Genomic DNA, 26,063 nt, shown 5'->3' with positions numbered 1-26,063 from the left:
CTATAATGTCATTACTTTCATCATGTGGATTTAACCTGTGACTGTTTTTTATGTGTGCTGTTTATATTTGACATTTGCAGCAAAAGTCTTTTCTCACTGTTGTTACTCACGTGACACCGGAGGTTACCACCATGGGGTAGTAACAGAGTGTTAGCATATTCATAAAAGGCTTGTGATTGTTCATTTGGTTGCAGCGTGAACAAGGGCACTTGTGCTCGAAACGCGTCGCTGGTTTTGGTTCTGTGTAGCTAAATAAATAACATTTGCTGACTTTTGTGGTCCCTATCCTTTTTGTTGTTGGCGCGGAGGCTGGGACCACGAGCGCAGAGCAGGCAGAGGAGGAACTTTGTGCTACTATATAAACTATGTACCAAGCGGATCACTGGGGCTCATGTGTCTCCTTTTAAGAGCGGTCAGTGACTAGTATGATATCTGATCCACATACTTTCCCTCTTGGACTAAGAGATGCTGTGGTAGGAAAGGAGGAGATCCAGATGATGACACTGGCCACGAAGGGTAGTTGATGGAAATCCAACTCTGTTCATAACAGTCACTTTCTCATACATTAGACTTACCAAATGAGTGAGGGGTTGTTTGGGGACATACATAGGTTGGGGGCTATCAAATCAGTGTTTGCACCTTATCTTTTAGTTTACACCAGCAGATTCTGTTGTTTATGTAATCAAATCTATTTGGGGATTGAATCTGTAGATGGTCATTGCACAGTCCCGTGGACCCTTTTTCCCAAGTGGAATTGTGTGTGAAGGATTCTGACAGTACAACCCGAATGTCACCAAGCATCTTTGCGCATTGTATCCGCTCATATTCGTGTTCTAGTGTGCTCAGTTGTCCTTCGCCCATGGAAAGTTGCTTTCTTATATCCCTGAGAATAACAGCTGTGGTGCTTATACAGATACCTCGAATAGTAGCCTTAAAAGCCTCCCATAATAGACCAGGATCGTCAGTGGTGGGTTGATTGAGGTCAAAATATTCTGTGATAGCAACCTCCAACTATAAGGGGTGGTACATAGTGTGGCATGATCATGGAAAGCATTACCGGATTGTAATCAGACAGTGTCCTAGACAAATGTCTTACGGTACGTGCCCATAGCAGTATGTTATCAGAACCCAACCAATAATCTATACAAGACCAGCAGTTGTGTGCTGCTGACACATGCGTGGCCTCCAGCTGTCCAGGGTGACGGCACCTCCAAACGTCAGTGAGATGCATGTCGGTCATAATATCTTTTAACACCATCGCTGCTGCAGCAGTTCACCTCATATGCTAACTATTCTGCATTCCCATTGTTCATGACGAGCTCAGCTCGTCATCGGCACAGCTCAACCGTGCCTCATGACGAGCTGAGCTCATCATGAGCATCAAAGGGGTTAATTTACCCAGTGCTCGTTTGTGAGGCTCCACTGATGCTCCTGATCTGTGAAGTCCGTTGTGCAGTGCGATATTAAAATCACCCCCCCCCCCCCAAAAGCAATGGGATGTCTGGTAATTCGTGAAGTTTGCACCATATTGCGTGGTAAAATTCAGGGTCATCTACATTTGGGCCGTATATATCAATTATAGCCAGTCGTTGCCTCCTCAGTGTACCTGTTACTATAACATAGCGCCCCAGTTTGTCAGAAACAGTGGTGTCTATAATGAATTGCAATCCTTTCTTAATCAGTATAGTAACTCCCCTAGAGTATGAGGAGTAAGACTAATTGTGCATTGACTCCGCCCATCTCTGTCCAATGTGGGTGTTAGAGTGAGGTGCAATATGCGTTTCTTGCAGGAGTGCGATGTCTACCGGTTGCCTGTCCAAATACGCAAACATTTGCCTAATCTTTTTGGGGTTATTAAGCCCCCTAACATTCCAATTAAACAAGCTTAAATGTTTAGGTTGTAATCTCTTAGTGGACATCTCTAACCATTGATATCCAGCATGTTAACGAGTAGTGCCCACAGCATACATTGTTGTTGTTCCCTAAAATAAAACTAATGGTGTGGTATTCTATGCCATGGTTCTGGATTTCAGCAATGTCTCCCAAGTACATTGGTCTGCAGAACAGTTCCCAATATCCACCCCCCTCCCTCCACCCACTTCAGCATCCCAACCATGCCAAAGCCATAACCCCATGAGAAAGAACAACATAACTAAACTTTGGTTGGGGTACACCCGCCTACGGGTCCGCAAAGTGCACACAACTCCATCCAGCATGGTGGATATGGTCAGGTATACATTAGTGATGCAGACTGAACATTTTCCACATCTGACATATGTCCATAATAATCACCAGTTATTGATCCCTGAGTCATAGCAGTCTATATCAAAAATGTCCGTCCCCCCCACAGTATAATCCGCACAGACTGCAGTAGGATCCAAATGGAGGGCCCAGTGAAGCCACAGGGTTATAACTTTCCTATCAGTTCAAACCTTACAAATACTGTACCATAATTTGCATAAACCTCCTCTGACTCCATAACCTCAGATGTAGTCTAGTACATTAATATGTAATTACAAGAGTCAATCGGGTAGGTCATGTACTGAGCTCCAGAGTACCTAATATCCCATACAAAAGCAGAACAAGAGGCAATGTGCGGATACTGTCCTTCAAGGAGGGTAGGTTCTTCATTCATGTCTTTGTGCACAGTAGTTAGACATTGGACATTTCAGAAACACCGGGTGGTGCTCGCACCACGGGTCTTCATCACCGCACAATAGTGCCTGCAATACAGTCTGTTACCACTGTGCATATATACACCTTACCAGCCTGTAGTGTCTAGATCCAGTGATATTCGTCCGTCCTATAAATGGCTACTCCGAGTCTTGGTTCTGCTTCGCTCTTTTCTGTTCTTTCCGTTTATTGTTTAGTTTCTTTTGATAGTCTTGCGCTGCCTTCGGTGTCTGGAGAATTGTAGAGCGGACCTCACGCGTAACCCGCAGTCGGGCGGGGTAAAGCGTAGCATACTCTATTCCCAAATCAAGAAAGCTTTTTTTTTTGCTGGGTTGAATTCTTTGCGAGCAAGTTGAACTGTCATTGTGAAGTCTGGGTAGAATTCAAACGCATTTCCCTGATAGGTAATACCTATCTCGATCTCTATATTCGAGGACTCGAGCCATAATGGGTCTTGGAGAAGTGCCTGGTTTTGGTCTCGGGGCTAAGGATCTGTGCGCGCGTTCTATCAGGAAGACCGCTGAAAGGTGTTCTGCACCAAACACACTTCGAAGCATTTCCTCCACATAGGTTTCCATCCGTCCTGTGTTTGTGGACTCCGGAACTCCCGCGATTCTGATGTTATTACGACAAGATCTCGCTTCCGAATTCTCCGCTTTATTTTTGATAGTGTCCAGCAGCATTTGCATCTCCTTGCATTTTTGGGTTGTGCCGTGCGATTCGTCTTCAACCGCAGATATACGTGTTTCGGCCTCTACAAGACGCTCTCCGTGCTTGTCCAATTTAGCCGCCCTATTATCGACCTGTAAGGTGATGGTATCCAGTTTTCCATTTATATCCTGTAGACTTTGTTGAATGGCCGGCAACACCCCTTCCATTCTGGTGCCAGGACCGGTGTCAGTTTCAAGTTCAGTATCCGAGTTCGCCGTCACACTCCTGTTGATCTTTTTCGCTTCAAATGACAACTTGGTCTGTTGCCTGTCCGGCTTTCCCATTGTCGCTTTATTATGCACCTCAGTCTCAGGAATGAATAATTGTTTATACACTTGGTGTGCACGTGTTAGTGCACAGGTCTCACTCTGCAACGCGTGGTCACTGCCGCACTACGATCTTTCAGCTGCTAACAAATTGCCACCGCCTAGCAAAATCCGACTAGCAGCAGGCGCAAGACGTGGCAGGATTTGCAGTGCCTCTCCAGACTCTGCGTCCCCACCACAAATAGTTCAGCCACCTCCAAGCCTCGAGTCCTTCTCAACCAGCTTTTGGCACGATTACCAGTTCACTGTGATCCCAATATCCACACATCTTGAGTCTTGCATGACAGTAGCCATCAGACCGGGAACATCACATATGTCATATATCCCACTCTCCTCAGCATTTTAGTACCAAGTAGTTGGATTTCCAGCTCTCATGCAGCCAAACTGGCGTTTAGTCTTGGCACAACCGCTTGCTCGGCAACCACGCCGTTTAGCCGATTTTTTATACGTGCTTCTTCACATCTGAGCGGCATGTATCTTCCCGTGGAGCGCTATACTGCAGGAGCGCTAGTTAAGGCATATGCACAATGGCTGGGATTGGCGGCAGCGTCAGTGCGGGACCCGCATCGGGAAATACATTCATCAGCATCGGATGTAATACAAGTGCCAGTCTCACTGCCACATTATCGTGAAGAGCTGCTATCCTTTGTACCTAGCGCGCGTCCCACATCAACGGTCACCACCTTGAATGCCGCACGCCATTTTGCGCCGAGTGATAGCAAACTCAACCATCGGCACCTAACGAGTTCTCTTCAGGCACTTCTGGGCGCCTGGCATTAAAGCGCGGGGTTCGCCTCCACTTGCGTACTATAAATACAGCGTTTTCTTACTGAAATGCGCCGCACCTCCAATTTGAGTGTCGCGATCGCCCTGATCTTCTTTCACTCTAGGTCGCCGCCATCTTGTTCACCTCAGAGCAGCTCACGCACGCAGCTATTTTCTCCAAATTGCCGGCGTTTACAGCATGTTACCACTGTCTCGTTGCTTCAGCAAAAAGTCTGACTACTTAGCCCAAGCGGAGGACTTGAGCAACAAGCTGAGAAACAGGAAATACCCGAACAAATTAATCAAAGAGGCTAAGAAACGGGCGGCAAACAATAATAGGGAAGCACTACTAGAACCTAAAGAAAGAACACAACCCGATAACAAAAAACCAATTTGTATCACTACTTACAATCAAGTCTCTGACAATGTGTCCAAAATAATCAAGAACAACGATAGGGAGCGCGAACGTCACGCTCCACTCCAAAATGCACTGCAGTTATAGGATACTCGATCCAAACTCATATTATTCCATTTGTCCATTTTCAATGTTAATCCGTGTTTTAATCAAAACATGTTTTATCTAGTTTTTTTCACTTTTTCTTGCGCTCAATAACCACATATGTAACTAATTGCGTTTTTTGGAAACTTTACGTATCAACATGCGCCAATCCAGGCTTCTTTGTGAATACAAATCCGACACAACAAGTAGTTCCAAGCAGCTTCTTTATTCTTAACCCAATGCATTTCGGGCACTTTTTGCCCTTCATCTGGGGTAGCTGAAAATTACAAAGAAGTCCATTAATATTAATAATAATAACCTCCCCTCAATTTAAATTAATACATATAGCATTACTCGACTATAACAACTTGTTTAAAAATGCATTGCATCAATTAAGTTACCAAGTTCACAACCTTCGATGCCTCAGGTTACTTATTTTGCTTAAAGAAACACAATTACAGCCGGGATGAATTTAAACGCCAATGTAACAAGCTGAGTTCTGTTATTTGGTTAGTTTGTTCATGGTTGCACAAAATGTAATACCAGGTATTTCTCGAGGCGTATTAAACTCTCACTATTTCTTAGTGTTAGCATGTTCATATGCTCAATAAAAGCCAAATGCTTTCTTCATCTTAACGTGCTTAGTATTTATCTGCCCCACTCTTATCAATGCGCCGAGCGTACCTGCTCTCGTATTTCTTATCCTCCCGAGGCAGGAATGAGTCCAAGCTTCAAAAACAAGCTCTCCCACTAGCAGCTTAGCCGTTAGCCTAATGAATGCTCCACCCTACAGGTGCTGCCAATGAAAATGCGTTTAACACACCCTATGTTTCTTTTAAACTTCTAATCCCAACATGCATTATTTCCTCTCAATTGCAATATATGTATTAAAGTCATAAGTCCATCTTCTGCACTCCATGTGTTTGTACTTTCAAGCGACCTCTTTATTCCACACTGCCAGGAACTTGCTGTTAATTTGTATGTGGCTTTTGTTCGCGGTCAGTTCTTTTGATTTAGAAATTTCAACATTTTAGTCCTCGGGTGCAAAACCAACGTATGGCGATATATTTATAAACAATGAATGAAGTGGTATGCACACCATGTTTTTTTTCTTTTCTATTCGATTGCAACCGAATTTGTGTCATTTCCTTTTGCCTTTGCGTGCAAACTGGATTGTGCCTCACCATCATGCACTTTGCATAAACAACAACGATAGGGAGCGCGAACGTCACGCTCCACTCCAAAATGCACTGCAGTTATAGGATACTCGATCCAAACTCATATTATTCCATTTGTCCATTTTCAATGTTAATCCGTGTTTTAATCAAAACATGTTTTATCTAGTTTTTTTCACTTTTTCTTGCGCTCAATAACCACATATGTAACTAATTGCGTTTTTTGGAAACTTTACGTATCAACATGCGCCAATCCAGGCTTCTTTGTGAATACAAATCCGACACAACAAGTAGTTCCAAGCAGCTTCTTTATTCTTAACCCAATGCATTTCGGGCACTTTTTGCCCTTCATCTGGGGTAGCTGAAAATTACAAAGAAGTCCATTAATATTAATAATAATAACCTCCCCTCAATTTAAATTAATACATATAGCATTACTCGACTATAACAACTTGTTTAAAAATGCATTGCATCAATTAAGTTACCAAGTTCACAACCTTCGATGCCTCAGGTTACTTATTTTGCTTAAAGAAACACAATTACAGCCGGGATGAATTTAAACGCCAATGTAACAAGCTGAGTTCTGTTATTTGGTTAGTTTGTTCATGGTTGCACAAAATGTAATACCAGGTATTTCTCGAGGCGTATTAAACTCTCACTATTTCTTAGTGTTAGCATGTTCATATGCTCAATAAAAGCCAAATGCTTTCTTCATCTTAACGTGCTTAGTATTTATCTGCCCCACTCTTATCAATGCGCCGAGCGTACCTGCTCTCGTATTTCTTATCCTCCCGAGGCAGGAATGAGTCCAAGCTTCAAAAACAAGCTCTCCCACTAGCAGCTTAGCCGTTAGCCTAATGAATGCTCCACCCTACAGGTGCTGCCAATGAAAATGCGTTTAACACACCCTATGTTTCTTTTAAACTTCTAATCCCAACATGCATTATTTCCTCTCAATTGCAATATATGTATTAAAGTCATAAGTCCATCTTCTGCACTCCATGTGTTTGTACTTTCAAGCGACCTCTTTATTCCACACTGCCAGGAACTTGCTGTTAATTTGTATGTGGCTTTTGTTCGCGGTCAGTTCTTTTGATTTAGAAATTTCAACATTTTAGTCCTCGGGTGCAAAACCAACGTATGGCGATATATTTATAAACAATGAATGAAGTGGTATGCACACCATGTTTTTTTTCTTTTCTATTCGATTGCAACCGAATTTGTGTCATTTCCTTTTGCCTTTGCGTGCAAACTGGATTGTGCCTCACCATCATGCACTTTGCATAAACAACAACGATAGGGAGCGCGAACGTCACGCTCCACTCCAAAATGCACTGCAGTTATAGGATACTCGATCCAAACTCATATTATTCCATTTGTCCATTTTCAATGTTAATCCGTGTTTTAATCAAAACATGTTTTATCTAGTTTTTTTCACTTTTTCTTGCGCTCAATAACCACATATGTAACTAATTGCGTTTTTTGGAAACTTTACGTATCAACATGCGCCAATCCAGGCTTCTTTGTGAATACAAATCCGACACAACAAGTAGTTCCAAGCAGCTTCTTTATTCTTAACCCAATGCATTTCGGGCACTTTTTGCCCTTCATCTGGGGTAGCTGAAAATTACAAAGAAGTCCATTAATATTAATAATAATAACCTCCCCTCAATTTAAATTAATACATATAGCATTACTCGACTATAACAACTTGTTTAAAAATGCATTGCATCAATTAAGTTACCAAGTTCACAACCTTCGATGCCTCAGGTTACTTATTTTGCTTAAAGAAACACAATTACAGCCGGGATGAATTTAAACGCCAATGTAATCAAGAAACATTGGCCAATACTTAACAGCGGTGGCCTAAACATACCTACCCCAATGTTCAGTCATAGGCGGGGGAAAAATTTGAAAGATTATTTGGTACATACCCGTCCCACATCAATAATCCAGACAGCGAGATCACAACCACTACCTGATGGTCATTTCCCGTGTAACAACTGTAGTGTCTGCCATCTGACTTCCCCAACCAAAACCATAACTTTTAACAACACTACGAAATGGGAGTTAAAGGGATTTTCCAATTGTAACACCAGTGGAGTTGTGTACTTGATAACCTGCACATGCAACCTACATTATGTAGGTATGACCACTAGAAAGGTCAGTACGCGCATAGTAGAGCACAGAAGCAACATCAGGTGCAAACGAGCTACAACGAGAATGACCACCCACTTCATCGAACAGAACCATACACCCAATGACCTAACCTGGGTGGTCATAGAAACAGTTAAAAACAAAGACAATCAGGAACGAATCCTCCATGAGAAGGAACAAAGATGGGTGTATCGTCTACATACGGACACCCAAGGTCTTAATGATGAAATCCCATGGGGGGCCTTTCGCCCCTAAGCTATCTGTATGAAACGAATCTGTAAAAACGAACTGAAGCAAAACTGAATCATCACTATGGAAATACTGACCCCACAATAATATATAAAAAGACCCCAGTTCCAAAAGAACTTAACATCCTTCACTAAAATCCCAGAAATGATAGGCACTAGCCGTTCTATCTACCCAATGCCAAAAAAACCCGTTTCTCTTAAAGACTTGATTAGCCTCACCACACAATCAGTATTAAAAAACCTTCATCCATCCGTGAAAAAACCTGTGTTCTAAATTAGTTATTTACGATGCCCCCATTTCTAGCATCACTCTAAATTATTCTTTATTTCCAACTTCGGCACAATTCAGGAGTAATCACTATTATTTACCAGCACTCGCGCCGAGCGCGATAGCATACTACCAAGATGGCCGCCCCAGTGAGCGCTCTAGCTGACATAGTTTTCCTGACAAACCCGGAAGCTCGCGCGTTCTAACTACACCGCGAGCCCCGCTTCACATCAGTATGCGGTCGGGTGAGGAAGCATCAGGTAGTACCGAGCGGGTCTGCTGATAGGAAGTAAGTTTTAATACGAGGCTAGAATGCAAGGATGCCGACAATTTGAAATGGGCAAACAGAGAAGGAGCCTTCTAACTCTAATCTTGAAACTCCTTTTCAGCAATGTTTCCACGAGGCGTTCCTGCCCTTGCCTAAGACCATGGGGTGTAATCTAACACTCTTTTATGTAAATATAACCATCTGCCATGTTTCTATTTCGTGTGTATATGTTGTGTGTCTTGTCAATAGTCACAGTAAGTTTAAATGTTTGTGTGTGAAACCACTAAACCACTTGATTCACAGTGATTTATTTTTCCACACCGGTTTGAAAACCAGCACGCATCAGTATGATGCCAAGGGCACACCCACGCCCTAGATGGAGTGAGATGCATGTGAGTTGTTCCCCTTCTCTGAAGGGGTTGTCCATCATTTAACAAATGTTATTCTCTTTTACAGAATTCCAAGTAGAATACAAAACGTATGTACAACAACACGCATGTTTTATTAACAACAGCGGTTAATGTTGATAAGTATTTTTTAGCAACACTTTTTTCATTTGAAAACAGGAGTGGCAATACAGGGCTGGACCCTGTATGGTCCTGAAGAAAAGCTTGGGGGAGCTTGAAACATGTTGACCATAACACCGATCTAGCTCAATAAAAGTTAGAATACAGTGTTACCCCTTTTTAATTTTTATACCACACTAGGAGCAAAATAAATTGTTGAGGCCCACTAGCACGGTATTTATAATTCCACACCCACTCCACCATCACCACACTTGCACCACACATAGTCATCTCACAAAACCAGTGCTCCAGCGTAGTCGCCTTGTCGCAGCACGCCCCTTTTCGTAGAGAACTGGGATGGCCCCAATGATGAAGCATGTCACCGTGGGGCAACCCCGGTGAGTGAGGGGACTCTAGAAAGAAATTTTTCTTTCCTACATATTTTTGGTACACACTGACTTATCAAGCAGTAACCATACAACACCTACCAGGTCTCTGGACCCTTCACATAGGGTTCCTGTATTGCATATACTGAGTTCTACATAACACATCTTTAAAAAGAAAAAAAAAAAGAAGAGAAGCTCAGAAAACCACTGTTGTCCTACAGTCCTACAGCACAACGCCTCCACCAGATGACAGGCAACAAGGATCCTCAGTTCCATGTAGAAACCAGATGCTTTACCAGTAGCTCCACACCGGTCTTCACACAATGGCAGAAGAAAAGATCTTAAGGCAGATACAAATTAGGCATGAGGTTCGGAGGATGCACATGGGATCCCTTTCCAAACGCAGCTTTGAATCAACTACTATTAGGTTAAGTATTTTTTTTTTTTAACTTGTAGGCAGTGCCCCGTCCAAGCACTAGAAGACATGTTTAAAATTACAAATTTGGCTAATATCAAATACATGAACTGGCTTCACAGCACCCTGTTTTCATACTGGTTTACCTAAACTAGTATACTCAAATTAAACAAACCTCAAACTCTAGGACCTCGAATCGGAAGCTCATAAAAGGTTCTTTACTAAAAACCTAAAATCATTATTTTTTCAATTTCTTATTAATTTGCATGAATTAAAATTTTGCAATGGCGCAGAGCATCAGGCCAAAACGTATTTCGTGAAATTAACATCGCTTCCTCAGGGCCACTAACACTTAAGAAGTATCTCCTTTAGTTTGCTGAAAGCTTAATATTGAAAGTTGATCACGAAACCTATAGGCAATTGTTTAGTCCAAGCCCCGCACAAAGTTTATTTTAGTTTGTCTAGAAATAGTATAGACACTCGGTACGAATCACACAAGTAATTATGCTAATGGACACTGAAAACGTCTTGTATATCTCATTTTATATAAATAATCTTTTAATGAATTTCCTACTCTAGCCCCCCGAATTTGATGTTTGTTTTTGGTCAAAGCCAGACATGTCCAATTGTCACATGAGACAACCATACAAAAAGATTGCTTATTGCAAGCAATAATTTACCTTAGAGACTAGCTTGAGCTCATGAAACACAAGCAATACAAACTTTACAAGCCTGGTCTGTATTTTACTTTAGATAATGTACAATGATGCACATATTCAACATTTGTATATCAGCTTACATATTAGTCAATTTATTTTTCACCAAGACTCATTACCAATCTGGACGAAAACGTAATGAAGCAGTAATATTACTTATGAATTCGGGATTGAAGATAACAGAAGCAAATGGAGAACTGACTATGTGAAATGAAATGCAGATTAATGTGTTTCACAAATAAAGGTCTCTTCTTAGGAGAGAAATTATATTTCTGAAATGCCAGACATAACATGTCAAGGAAAGAGAAAGCTCAGCATTATAAGAGAAAAAGGAGTCTTTATTACCCAGAAAGGCCACAATAATAACAGTTTTTGCTAGTTGCTCAAAGAGATATAAAATACTGGATGTGTTCAAATGTGTCCAACAGAAGACATTTGATTTTTTTTTTAAACTATACATTCTTGTGAAAAAAGACTTTCCAAACTCCTATTTACAGTAGCACAACAGTTGTAGATAAAACCAATGCAGTGAAATCATAGTTGCACTTATATCAACAGAAGGGATACTGGAGTAATAAATAGGACACTAAAAAATCAGCACAATGGAAGATTTATTTGATATTAGGAGCGCGTTTATGGTTGTTGGCAGCCATTTCCTGTGTACTCTTTTCAGAGCAGGGCAAGAAAAAGAAAAAAAAATTACTGCGATGAGAACAGATCAGAATTCGACATGGGGAGAGGTGGGGTAGTTAGGAGCATTCAGGGTTTACCAGTTAAAGGCACCCAGGTGGTTCTGTGTCTCCTTTCTGCATTTTAGTGTCACTTGCAAAATGTGTCTTGTGGTCAAGTCCCAGGAAGCATCCTTTACAAACTAGTTCTTAATACTAAAGTAATGCAAATAAACAAGACAATTTTCCATTTTACCCTTTGCTTGTCACGGATGCAATTTTCTACTTTGGAAGCGATTTCCATCAGTTCATGGTAGATTGGGCCAAGAACAGATCATTCAATTGCACCTCATTCCTAGGCCCGGCTCCTACCATCCCACGATCCCATCTTGCTCACAATACCTTTGAAACTCCTCAACTAGTCACTACAAATTTTGTCGCAGACTCCTTGCCATTAATACTGTTTTGGCAACCAGTGACGATAATTAGAGTAACTCATGGGAAATAATAGTCGAGGCAAGATTGGTTCAGAGCTATTAGAAAGATCACAAATTCATATCTCCCAAGCAAGAGTGTAGCCCTGCTTTGAAAGGGAACTAGGTGCAAAGAGAAACTCTTCCGTAGCCTTAAAAAAGTAATTGTTCCCTTTTAAGCTATTTTTGTTGTTTTTTTTAAAAGGCAAAATAATTGTAACAATAAAAAAATATGCAATTTCTTACATCATACTCTTAAAAAAATAACACAAATCATCTGCCAGCTCACAAATTCTACCACAATGCAACCCACTGCAAATCTCTCAGCCACACACAGGGACTAAAAGCACGTGGATTGCATGTCTTTAGTCAATTCACTCGGTTCCAAGAACTACTGATGGAACGCTACAGTGGGTAAAAGGGGTCAGGGACAACTCCGTTCTAGAGACCTAGGAACTGCCACTTCAGCAGCACTGATTAGCGTCATTAACAGAGATGCTTATGTCACCGTTGCCTCCGACTATTGTTCGGCGGGCCTTAATACTGTCACAACGAGTGTCTTCCATTGCCAATTAACCTTCATCGTTCATCATTCAATTTCATGTTTGTTTTTGCATTTGTCTCACTTCTTGCTCGAGTGGAAGAGCTCTTCTCCAGAAGCTTAGCAAAAATCATATCCATTTCCTGGAGTTTGAAACCACTGCATGAGATCCAAGAAGTGACACAGACTGTCGTCCTTACAACACTGAAAGTGATGTCATCGGCATATCAAGCCCTTCGCATCCAGAGATCACTTTCCCAGATTCACCACAAACAAGCGCTGGCGTGGGTCAAAGCTTGCAGAGGCAACCACAAGGTGCTTGTCTTTATTTTACTGTCAAGTAAAGATCACGTATATTCTGACTTGCGGATGTAGCTGGATGGCACATAGCCTTGCCGTCCATTAAGTTCCGCTAACCACCACTCATTGTTTCCCGTCAAATCTTCAAACTCCAAGATCCTTAGTTTCTGATTGGCCGTAACGCTCAGCTCGTTTGAACATCTGGCTTCAAAAGCATAAACAGCATAATAAACCTGTAGAATAAGGAACGAGAAAAATATAAATATCCTTTCAAGAGCCGTGAAAGTTACATACAATTTAAGGGGAACTAAACGAGTAACAGGTATTCCGGGATTAAAGCCAGAATATTCTTTCATTAAAACAATCTGTATGTCTCAAAGTATGACAAAAAGGAAGGGAAATGTTACTTACACTGTATGCATCTGTTCGTAGTGCTCTAGATTCACAATCTCTGCGTGCTCCTGCCATCTAGTGTCTTAACTTGGAGGTTTGCATGTTTTTAGGTCTCGCCTGTCGATGCGCATTTGAGGGTACTAAACAAAATCTTCCCCATCCTCCCCCTGGAAGCCAAACAGGCAGCCATCCAAGGACTCATCCACTCCCGGCTCGATTTTAACAATGCACTTTACCTGGGTGCACCTGAATATACCCTTCGTAGGCTACAAACTGTCCAGAACAGCGCTGCTCGTCTCCTACTTAAAATCCCTCACAGACACTCAGTTAGGACCAGTTTAATAAGCCTCCACTGGTTACCGGTCCGACAGAGGGTTCTGTTCAAGGCGCTATGTATAGCCCACCAAGCCTTCTGGAACAGGGGTCCTATCATCACCCGTAACCTGATCTGTCAGTATATTCCGAAGCGGAATCTCCGCTCTAGCCAGACCCTCTTGGCAGTCGTCCCAAGAATTAAGAGATCCAGAACAGGCGGGAGAACCTTCATGTACAACGCAGCGAAGGCCTGGAATGCCCTACCACTTCATCTTAGAGCCACCCAGAACCTTAACTTATTCCGCAAACAACTGAAGACCCATCTCTTCACATCTGTTTGCTAAACCCCGCTATCTTCTTTCCCCTCCATGTGCACTGTAGGTTTGCGATTTCCCTAGCGCTTGGACGCCCACGGGCAACAACTGCGCTCTACAAATCCCCAAGTTTACAAGTTTACATCGAGCAAGCGAGACTATTGCGAGTTATCCACTCTTTATCCACACTGCAAGGAATCGTGGCGATTCCTTGCAGTGCCCGTGACTTTTAAGGTCAATGCGCATGCGCATTGAGCTTATGCGCATGCGCATTGACCTTAAAAGCGCGTGCACGTCCGTCTCCTAACAACACACACACACACCCTCTCCCCCGCTCCGCCCCCTCCCCGCCATGTCTGCCCCCTTCCCGCCGTCTCGCATTTCTCCTCCCCCCTCCCCTCTCTTCCCTCCTTAAAAACAACGTAATGAAAACCATCGACTTGTTCTTCTTTACTTTCTATGCTTTCGTTTCCATCACAACGGTGCTTCTCTTCTCCTCCCCTGTATTTTCTTTCATTTAAGGCTCCCTTTATCTCCATACTCCTCGCATTATATCATCACATGCCTCCTGTCACTCCTGCCCTCCCCTTTCATCACGATTCACGTCTCCTTTCATCACGATTCACGGCTGCCCTCTCACCCATTAACTTTTTATTTCATCAGGGGGTCCTTCGGTCTACTCTCTCCCCCTGTTCCTCCCTCGTCGCTCCCCTTTACTACTGCAGGCATGCACACACGTTAATGCCCCCAGAAAGCTATTGTATTTCTCATGGTTTTGTACCAAGAAATGAAAAAAATTGGCCGTATTATATAATTTTACAATTTAAAAGTGAATTTGTGCTTTAGAAGACATTGTCAGGCCCGTCGAGAACATAAAAAAAAACAGCCGCTGGCTCTTAGAAGAAATCTAAGTCAAGAAACATACATTCTTGTATTTCTCATGGTTTTGTACCAAGAAATGAAAAAAATTAACAACACACACACACCCTCTCCCCCGCTCCGCCCCCTCCCCGCGATGTCTGCCCCCTTCCCGCCGTCTCGCATTTCTCCTCCCCCCTCCCCTCTCTTCCCTCCTTAAAAACAACGTAATGAAAACCATCGACTTGTTCTTCTTTACTTTCTATGCTTTCGTTTCCATCACAACGGTGCTTCTCTTCTCCTCCCCTGTATTTTCTTTCATTTAAGGCTCCCTTTATCTCCATACTCCTCGCATTATATCATCACATGCCTCCTGTCACTCCTGCCCTCCCCTTTCATCACGATTCACGTCTCCTTTCATCACGATTCACGGCTGCCCTCTCACCCATTAACTTTTTATTTCATCAGGGGGTCCTTCGGTCTACTCTCTCCCCCTGTTCCTCCCTCGTCGCTCCCCTTTACTACTGCAGGCATGCACACACGTTAATGCCCCCAGAAAGCTATTGTATTTCTCATGGTTTTGTACCAAGAAATGAAAAAAATTGGCCGTATTATATAATTTTACAATTTAAAAGTGAATTCGTGCTTTAGAAGACATTGTCAGGCCCGTCGAGAACATAAAAAAAACCAGCCGCTGGCTCTTAGAAGAAATCTAAGTCAAGAAACATACATTCTTCTTTCCTGAAACGTATTTTCATGGCACACTGCTTATTCAAAGTTTAAAGACTTGGACGTAATCCCGTCATTTGAGATTACGCGCGGGTTCTCTGTCCTGCCACTGTCCCAGTGCATTTCTACCCTGGGAATGCCCCACCGTGCGCCGGTCACAATATCTCACAGAGTTCGCACCTTGCTGTCTCGCTGTGGTGCTCTCTCTGCCCTGCAAATCTCTGGCTGTTTTCCCGCTCTATCAACTCCCAGTGGTATTTATGCTATAGCCCCCTCCTGTGGTATTTCTGCCCCCCATAGCTTTGCGGTCCCTCACTCACCCTCAACCCCTCACCCTCAACCCCTCACCCTCACTCCCCCTCACTCACCCTCAACCCCTCACTCACCCTCAACCCCTCACCCTCACTCTCACTCACCCTCACCCTCACTCACCCTCAACCACTCACCCTCACTCACCCTCACCCTCACTCACCCTCAACCCATCACCCTCACTCACCCTCACCCTCACTCACTCACCCTCACCCTCACTCACCCTCAACCCCTCACCCTCACTCACCCTCAATCCCTCACCCTCACTCACCCTCAACCCCTCACTCACCCTCACTCTCACTCTCACTCACCCTCAACCCCTCACCCTTACTCACCCTCAACCCCTCACCCTCAACCCCTCACTCACCCTCAACACCTCAGCCTCACCCTCACTCACCCTCAACCCCTCACCCTCACTCACCCTCAACCTCATGCTAAAGATTTACAAAAAAACCCATAAACAATTCTAAAAGCACTAACTCTAATGCTGCGAGACCTATTGCATTTCTAATGCTTGTTCTTTGAAGAAGTGTTTTGAGTCATGAGGAATAGTGCGAGTCCTCCCTTAGTTGGTCATGCACATGTACGCCATCTCTATGTTGGATTGTTTTTTGCACAGAGTGGGAGAGTAGCACAGAGTGGGAGAGTAGAATAGAGTGGTGAGCAAACTCAGTATGGAGCACAGCTACATTTCTAAATTAGGCTAGTTAATAAAAGAAGAGCTCTGTGCTCAAAGCCACAAGATGACAGGGAAATGGTGGGCGCATGTGAATCTACAGTGCTACACACGAGTAGATGCTGAAAGGGAAGTATTTTCCCTTCGTAACATGTTGCTGTGGATACAAATGATCAGTATAGCCTTTAAAGCTGTACCCCTCACAAATAGTGGCTAGCTTGTGGACGATTGAGATGTCTGAAATTAGGTCCTTAAGACTGTCTGGTCAACCATTGTCTGCCGTCTGGATGGATATCTGCACAATATTATTTAGTGAACGTGTGTGAGGTTGACAAAGTGGCTGCTTTAGATATGTCAGCTATGAGAATATTCTCCAGAAAGTCTATGGTTGTGGTATTCTTGTGTGTAGAGTATGCCCTAAGTATGACAGTGAGGGCTCTTCTAGCTTTGTGGTATAGCACACTGGTCTGCACTGGCCTCTTCACATGTTTGCTTTAGATATGGGTTCTCCCTTGTGAGGTTCAGCAAAGGCTACAAACAACTGGTCCGCCTTGCCAAAGGGCTTGATTCTATCAATGTAGTACGTGAGAGTGCGTTTGACATCTAAGATGTGGAGGGTTCTCTCTACTAGTCTGGTTGTGGGTAAAATACTTGGAGCTCTATGGTTTGCTTGACATGAAAAGGGGAGGCCACCTTAGGAAAGAGCTTAGGGTGAAGTTCTAACATGTTTTGTCCCCAATGGTACTTCGATACTTTTACAGTGGTTGGAGATCTTAATCTGCATTTTGATAATACCTGTGCAGCAGCTACGACTTTGGCTGCAGATTTGGAGGGTTTACTGCTCCTTCAACATGTTTCCTCCCGTATACACAGACTGGGAACTTCCATGATCCTATTTTTTCAAATTTGGCTGGTATAGTGACTGATCACCCTATTCCACTTACTTGGTCCAACCATTTTGCCATCCCTTTTTGGGTCTCTTATGAGAAAGCGTCTATCCGTCATGTACCCACATGTGCAACACAGAGTGGGCCAAGGTTACCCCTCCTAAATTTTGTGGTGCTCTGCCCTCTAGTCAGCTTGTTATGGATAGCTGTACTGACATAGCCGACCCACAAATGGATAAGCGGATTAATGGAGAATTAGATCAAATAGCTCTAGCAGAGAACCAGATCTTTTGCAGACAACAACCATCAGCTGGCTGGTTTGAGGAGGGTCTGCTAGTATTAAAAAAGTGTCAGTGCCTTTGGCGCAGAGCATATGATCCAGCTTGTAAAATAGATTAAATGGCAGCACTTAAAACTTACCATTGTCATATCAAGAAATACCATCGTGACTTCTACACTAATAAAATTCAGTCAGCTCAAAACTCGTCATGCAAATATTTTAGCTATTGAAGTCACTTTCTTCGTTACCTGTAGGTCTCAGATGTGAGTCCCTTGCTCAATTTGCCTCTGGATTCAAGATAGCCTGGCTGATGAGGATTATGAATCCGAAACCGGTCCCAGGATGCTTGTTTCCGGTCCAGGGAAGACATGGCTTGGCAGTTCCAGCTGGACTGTTCCCATGAGGCACAGGGTCAGACTGATTTGCATATGGCCATGTCTGAACTGGGGTGGCAGAGTGAGCTAAAGAATGGTGATGGATTAAACCCAGATCAGTTGACTGGGGGTGAGTGTTTGATTTGCTCAAACGCTCCGTCCATCATCCCCTTTTGTATCGCTCAGCTTCTACTTCGCCATCAGAGGAGGTCTGCAGCCGTAGCCCATTTCTTCAAAACGTTGATAGGATATATGCCTCCTTTCCTGCAAAAGCTAGAGATGCCACTTGTTTAAGTGCTTGGTTCGACTGTTCGAAGGATAGAGCTAAGCTGCTGAAGTTCAAGCCAACTGAGCCAGAGGAGCAGACTCTGCTACTTGCTTCTGAGAAGTCAGGTTCTCTGCTGGAACCAGCATCCTTGACCATTTTGAGGTGAGGTGCGGAGGTGGTCCACACAGTATTCAGTGAGCTGCTTAACTGTTCTCTAGCCTCTGATAGGGTGCCTCCGCGATGGAAGTATGCTGTAGTGGTTCCACTCCTTAAAAAATCCTTTGCTGGATCCCATCGAGCCAGAAAACTATCGTCCGGCTTCATTGCTACCACTCTACTCCAATAATACAGAGAAGTTTATTAATAAGCAGCTTTCAAGCTTTATTGAGAGTAATGACCTGCTTCACAGGACTTCATCAGGTTCTCGTCCCTCATACAGTACTGAGACAGCCTTGTTGCTGGCTTGAGTCAATCTATCAGATAGTGGGCGCTGGTGAGTTTGTGGCACTGGCACTATTACTGTTGGACCTCAATGCCGCTTTTGATTATGTATCACATAACATCCTAATTGAAAGACTCTGGAAATGTGGTGTGGGCCATAAAGTGTTGAGCATGTTTGCTTCTTTTTTGCAAGGGTGCACCTTTCAGGTGTCATAAAAACCTCATCAGTCAAAAGTATTTCTACTGAAGCAAGGAGTGCCGCAGGGCTCCTCTCCGAGTCCAACCCAGTTTAATGTGTACGTGCACCAACTGGCTGAGGTCATTGAAAGCTATGGGTTTACTATCATCTCACATGCGGGTGACACTCAGCTTATTAGTAAGCTGTCACAGAATTCTCCCACATGGCCGCCTATTTATGCCTTTGCCTTGCCGAGGTCACTAGGTGGATGGATTCAAATGGTCTCAAACTTAATGCTGGGAAACCGAGGTTCTGACCTTGGGCAATAATTCAAACATCAAATCCACTGCTTTGTGGCTTAATGAGTTGGCCCATTACACTACCCAAACCCAGGGTCAAGAATCTTGTCATTTGGTTTGATGAAAAACTGTCTTTTGACAGCAAAACAACTGCAGGGGCAGGAAAATGCTTTGTACTGTTCAAGAGGTTGAGGAAAATACAGTGCCTCCCATCAAAGTCTGCAAAAAACAGAAAAAAAACAGTGGCTCAGCCTTGAATGTGTCCAGGTTTGAATATTGTAACATTTTGTATATATTGGAGTCACACGGGGCGGATTAAGAGACTTCAAAAAGTGCAGAACTCTGATGTACGTCTCCTATTAAATCTGCCAAAGCGGGCATCTACCGGGGCTGCACTTGAAGTGGAGATCCTCTATCAAAGTCTAGTGCTATTGTCATAAGGCATTCGCCAACAAAGGCCCATGGTATCTTCAATCCTTTTTGTCAGACCATATGTCCATCGAGGAATTGAAGATCATCAGGGGCCTTGTTGGCCAGTGGTCGCAAAGTAAAGAGTGCATGGTTAGGGGGTAGCTCTTTCAGTTATTTAGCACCTAAACTGCAATTTGCTCTTCCCCATGCGATTCGTCAGCTCTAGTCAGAATGTCTTTTCAGGAAAAGACTTAAAACTTGTTTTTTTAGTTATGGATTTCCAGGGGTTTAATAGCTGCACTTAGGCTGGCGGAGACCCGTACCTAGCGCTGCGACACCTCACATGAGGTAGCTATGCGCTTTAAAAGTTACTTTATTGTTAGTATGATTATTATTACTACAACCCTGTCTATATGAACATGAATGAAGGGTTCCTATGGTGTAAGGGCTTGTAACTCACGAATTGATTCAAGAGATGTAATGGCCACAATGAAAACTACTTTCTAGGAAAGGAACAAGATAGGGAAAGTGTCAGGGCTCAAGGGGGGGATGTGAGTCTGGTATGGACTATTTTAATATTCCACACCAGAGCATGGGGAACTCTAGAAGGGAAAACGCTTTTGAGGCCTTTCATGAAGGCTTTAATAATGAGTATATGGAAGAGGAAGGAATGTTCTCTGTTTTGAATGTAGGCGGATACGGTTACTACATGCATTGGTTTGGGGGTGTAGGCTAGGCCAGACTTTTGGAAATGGAGCAGGTAGCAGAAGATATCCTGGAATGCAGATTTTAGAGGGCCCAGGAGTTGGCAGATGCAGTAGGTTTGCGGGACTCTCAGAAGATGTCCAGGCATTTCTGTAACCGTAGGTAACAAAACTCTAAGATCTCAGGTGTGAAATCTCTAGATTGAGCTGTCTGGGGTCCAGGTGCCTGATCTGACCCTGGTTACGAGAAGAAGATCCTTATCGTAACCAGGAAATTCTTGTGGTGACTGAAAACATCTCAAATAGTGCTGAGTACCAGAGCGGTCTGGCTCAGTAGTTGTCTATGAGGATGAGAGCTCGAGATGACTGCTACCTCTTTCATACCACTAATAGAAGGAGAGGGAGAGGCACACAATGTAGGCAAAGATTCTTAACCAGTTCATCTATAGTGCATTGCCAATGGACTGTGGATGAGGTTATCTGGAGGTGAAGCTTGGGCATTTTCGGGGGTGGCAAATAGGTCCATTTGTAGAGTGCCTCGGCATCGAAAGTACTGGTGCAGGACTTGTGGGTGCAGTTCCCCTCATTGACTTGTTGATGCTTTCTGCTGAGCAGGTATGTGACAATGCTGTCCACCACCAGAAGGTACTCTGTCATGAGGTGGATGTGGCAGTAGAGGGCCCATTGCCAGGTGTTGTGGGTAAACAGGGAGATGGAAAGAGAAGGAGTGCCGCCCTTTTTGTATGTAGTAAATGGCAGTCATGTTGTCCGGCCTGATGAAGAGAGGACTACTTTGCCCTGAATGAGCAGAAGGAAGGCTTTGACAGCGAGATAAAAGGCAAATAACTTGAGATAGTTGATGGTTGAGATGCACCCCCCCAACCGGCTTGAGAGCCGTCCATGGTAATGTTAACTTCGTGGAGTGGTGTGGCTCACTGGTTAGAGGCGGCAGACCCGAGAGCAGAGGACGGCCCGGGACCAGGGTTCAATTCCTGACGCCGCAGGGTCGTGGACCAGGGTCAGCGGACTCGATAATACTCATCTCGGTGCCTACTCTAACCAGGAATCACACTCGGAAACTCTGGGCATTAGCTTGCCTCATCTCCACAACGGCCCCCCACATACGCCGGGGATGCCTGGTTTCACCTTGGAGATACCCAGTAGGGACTATCTCACAGGGAAAGCCCGGACGGGTTCCCCAGCGGTCTACTGCGCAGAGATACTCCTTCGGGAGTCTATTCTAGCGCATTACAAACCCACAATTAATTAACTAATTAATTACGGAATAGGGTCTAAGAAATGCCTGCAACAGATTATTGGTGTTCCACTACTGCAGAAAGCAATGTGCACTGCAGTTTGTTTACAAACACTAGATCCTCCATTTGATCCTCTGCTTGTGACTATTTGGCTGAAAGGCACTGCGGCAGCAGGTGGATGTGTAGCCAGGCTTAGGGTACTATGGCAATGCCTGAGGCCATCATGCAAAGAGGATCATAAAAGCTCTGACTGTGAGATGACTATTTGGCTGAAAAATAGTTAGGAGCTGCTGGAATGTCAGGACTTCTGTTGGCTGGAGTAGGCTTTGGTTATGACCAGGTTCAGTACTGCCCCTAAGTGGACTAGATTTAGAGAAGTGGTACATGATACTTGGTGGCATTTATAGTGAACCCGAGGCTATGGAGAAATAGGGTAGAGGTGTTTTGAGGTGAAAGCCTCTTTCCCTGGAACTTCCTTTGCCCCTGTATACACCCTTCGTGTACCATTGGGGTGCCTGATGGTGGTAAGACTGCTGCTGCCTCTGTTAGGTAAGCTTTATACTAGTGTCTCTGAAAAGAGCTTCTAGAAGATGAAGTCTGGACAGCACCCATGGCTTGGGGTGGGGGGGGGGGGGGGGGGAATCAGTGCCCTTCCTGATCTTTTATAACATTTGATCCACCAAAGAGATGTTCATCATTGAAGGGGCGGTTGAGCAAATATGAATCCATATATAACAAGTAACCTTTGGATTTTTAGAGAATTTCTATGTTTTTTTAAATTCTATGAACTAACTATATCATCCCAGTAATCTTTGCTTTTCTCAGTGAATGTATCTTTTTTTTTTAACGTACATTACTACAGCCACACTGCGCACGGCTGTCAACTGTGGGCACCCGGGGGTTGCCCACAGCCTCCAGCCAGGCCCTGTGTCCAACCCCACAAAAGCAGCCAACCCAGGAGAGGGGCACGCAGCCCTCCTCCCCGGTATGTTTTAGGCCCAGGGACCCCTTCCCCCATGGCCCGCCACTTTTCTTTTTAGGGGGGGGGGGGCACGTTGCCCCCTCCCTGGGCTGCATTTGGCCTCAGGGACAATTTCCACCGGGGTCCATCGTTTATATTATGGGGGAGGGGGACATCCAGAACCCCTCCCTGGCCCAAATACGGTCTCCTGGCCCCCCCATCTCACATGGCCCTGCAATTTTAACAAGTGGAGGGAGACGCACATCTCTCCTCCCCAGACCGATATTGGTCTCAGGGCCTGGCTAATCAGTTAAGGAGTCCCCATCGCCCGGCTCCTTACCAAAAAAGAGTGGGTGCCCTGTAGCCCACCTAGGGCATCCACTTCACCATTGTTGGGGACTACGGGGGGGGCATGCTAAAAATGCTTCTCCCTGGGCACCCATTGGCAGTGGCCTTACAGTTTGCTCTCGCTTGGCAGGAGCTTTGAATTGCTCCCACCAAGCAAGAGCAAATAGGTTTCCCTGCCCGCAACAGTGCAGGCAGGGAAACCGCTATATCCTGTTGGTGGGCAACCCCAGGGTATCGCTGAGCCGGCCCTGAGGGATGGGGTCCCCAAGCCCATTAATGGCTTTAAGAGGGGAGCTGAGCTGCCTTCCTCCCTTTTCCATTGCACGCCCAGCCCTTGGGTTTGGGGTCCGTGGAGCCACGTGGCCCCCTCCCTATACCATCGTTCGGACATGCTGCAGGGGATTGGGTCTCCAGGACAAATTCGCCGAGGATGGTGACCGCGTGTCTCCCTGCCCCATTTTCGCTTTCGCAGTTATAAAGCAACCGCAGGAGACTGGGCTTGCAAAAAACTCTGATTCCGCCATGTGGCGGAGTTTACCCCCGCCGCTCAGCCCTACTATGAACATAGTGCCTCACCGAAAGGGTCTGGAGTCCGCCTGGTGCTCTTACCCAGACTATGGGTCTCTGAGGGTGCTTATGGTATTTGTACATTTTAGCCTTAGAGCAAGAAGATCAGGAACATACAGTATTCCTCAAACGTCAATCTTTGCCTGACCTAAAGATGGCAGTGGATAACGAGACAGTCCAGCACTGGCATTTTAAGGTCAGGCAGAGCTGGGGCACCTCTGGTTATTCATCAGGAGGTGGGAGAGTCCAGAGTACCTTCCTGTGTCCGGACTCCGGACAAGGCCTGGGACCATTTGGCTACTCCAGTCAAACTTTAGCTCGGGTGCAGGGTGGACCTGGAACACACCCGATACGGGGAGTGAGTGCACCAGGGTGCTGCTAGTGCTACCCATGCTTTGCAGAGTTGCCTGACCCCACCCTGGGATTGGGAATGGAATCCATTCTGGATGCTCAACGAAGCCAAACTCCTTCCCACCCCTGAACTGGCAGCAGAGATGCCACTCCAGAGGAAGCAGATCAACCCCTGGCAAATTCAGCGTGAGTACCTGCCCACGCCAGGGGTGCCTGTGTCGGGGAGGAGGGATGTTAGTGCACCTTGTAAACAACTAAAACATAGCTGCTCCTCTGGAGTACTGTCCTTTGGGCGGGAGGTCAGTGCATGGTTTGTGGGACAGGAAGTTGGTGCATGGAGTGAGGGAGAAACATGTCGGGTACGATGTAGGGAACTGTGGAATTTGCTCTTTAAATGGAGTGAACTATATCACAAAGTTCTCGGGTCGTGGCAAACCACTTTTATTCATTCTGGTGCCTAGTAATATAATATTCAATAATCATGCAATTATATGGTACCTACATACCACCGGAATAGCCTCAGTGTGCTGGAGCGTTTGTACAAACCTTCTCCCTTTGTGCCTAATCATGGAAACAGCCAATCTTTATAAACTAGGTGTGCTTCAGAAGCACAATGTATTATTGTAGGGTGAAGTGGAACATGAATTCCACCGAGTTTTTATGCAACTCCGCGGAATTCCCCAACCCCTACATAAATATCCATACATGTGTATATATGTGTATGTATATATATATGCACAAACCAGGGCAGATGTCTTTCAATATATACGGAAGCTTAAACTTCAAAAATTCCATAAATTGTAAACATACGCTGAGGGTGATGGACGTCATCCACCACATAGGTCTGTTACTCCAGGATTAGTAGCAGGAGACTATGACCTACTGTCAGACCTTATATTGCTGGTCAATTCAACTACTCCATCTCAGATTTCGAATCCTTTTGAGGAAAGTGGAACCAATATGGAAGGATTTCCTCAATTAAATGCGCAGGAGATGGTGAGAATGGGCAATAAGAAACCTATAACTCCATTCAAGAACAAATCGAAATTCACTCCAGTAATGGCAAAAGATCCAATTGATATTTTCAATGAAATGGTAGTGGCGCAAGTCAAGATACTTAATGTGACAACAAACATGACCAGAAGAAAATTCACTAGTCAAGAAAGAAGATAGGGACAGCAAATGGATAAATTAAAGAAAGAAAAAAACATTGTGATCAGAAATTCTGACAAGGGGGAACATAGTACTTTGGCCGCTTTCAGAATACATGGCAGAAGCACATAGTCAACTAAATGATACTGAATGTTATCATAGAAGTTCCCCTACCCAGTATAAAACTATGCAGGATCAGTTACACAACAAATTACTTGCCTGGAGAAGTTTGGGACTATTGAGTCTAAATGAATTCAAAATTTAAAAAAATGAACATCCCAAAACGCCTGTTATATACTTTATACCGAAGATTCATAAAAATAATGAACGACCGCCAGGCAGGCCGATTATAGCGGTCTGCGATGGACCCTTGGAAAATTTGTCTAAATACATAGATTTCTTTTTACAGGAGCATGTACAAGGGTTGGAATCCATACTAATATAATAAAGAGAGAGCCCAAACCTTTGAGGCAGGTAATCTCAGGAACCACAGCACCAATCACAACACCCAATACAGCGTTGGAAAGGGCAGTTGCGGCAGAAGGACATAGGCTATGCAGACGCCTACCACATACATTTAAAAGGTAAAAGAACCGTGCCAGCAAAGTAGTCCCTTGTGGCCGTGTCTGCGTTGTGCTGTGGGCGTGTCTGCGTTGTGCTGTGGGCGTGACAAACGCTGGGGGCGTGTGGTACGTTCCGCCCTTCATGCCATGTCTCATATCGTGTGGTAATCCACCCTGCTCCCTTTAAATACCCCTGCACCCCATAATCATAACCCACCCTTACTCCTTAAAATACCCCAACACCCTTAAACACTAACCCATCTTAACCCTATAAATATACACTGTACCCCAAAACCCAAACCTATCCCTAAACCCTAAAAATACCCATGTACCC

General features: G+C 44.4%; 1 protein-coding gene across 2 annotated transcripts in view; it reads right to left on the bottom strand.

Annotated features, from left to right (window-relative positions):
* Positions 1-11,433: 11,433 nt before the first annotated feature.
* The window catches only part of DNMBP (dynamin binding protein), a 583,091-nt gene continuing 568,461 nt past the window's right edge, over positions 11,434-26,063 (bottom strand). For both annotated transcript variants that reach the window (XM_086922586.1, XM_086922587.1), the window contains one exon: positions 11,434-13,328. In XM_086922586.1, coding sequence (XP_086778712.1) covers positions 13,143-13,328 — 186 coding nt within the window. In that variant the 3' untranslated portion in view covers positions 11,434-13,142. The remainder of the gene's footprint in view (positions 13,329-26,063) is intronic.

This window comes from Lissotriton vulgaris, chromosome 5 (assembly GCF_964263255.1).
Source record: "Lissotriton vulgaris chromosome 5, aLisVul1.2, whole genome shotgun sequence".
Taxonomy (NCBI): Eukaryota; Metazoa; Chordata; class Amphibia; order Caudata; family Salamandridae; genus Lissotriton; species Lissotriton vulgaris.
The sequence above is the reverse complement of the archived record's forward strand: the minus strand, read 5'-3'. Positions and strand labels throughout refer to the sequence as shown.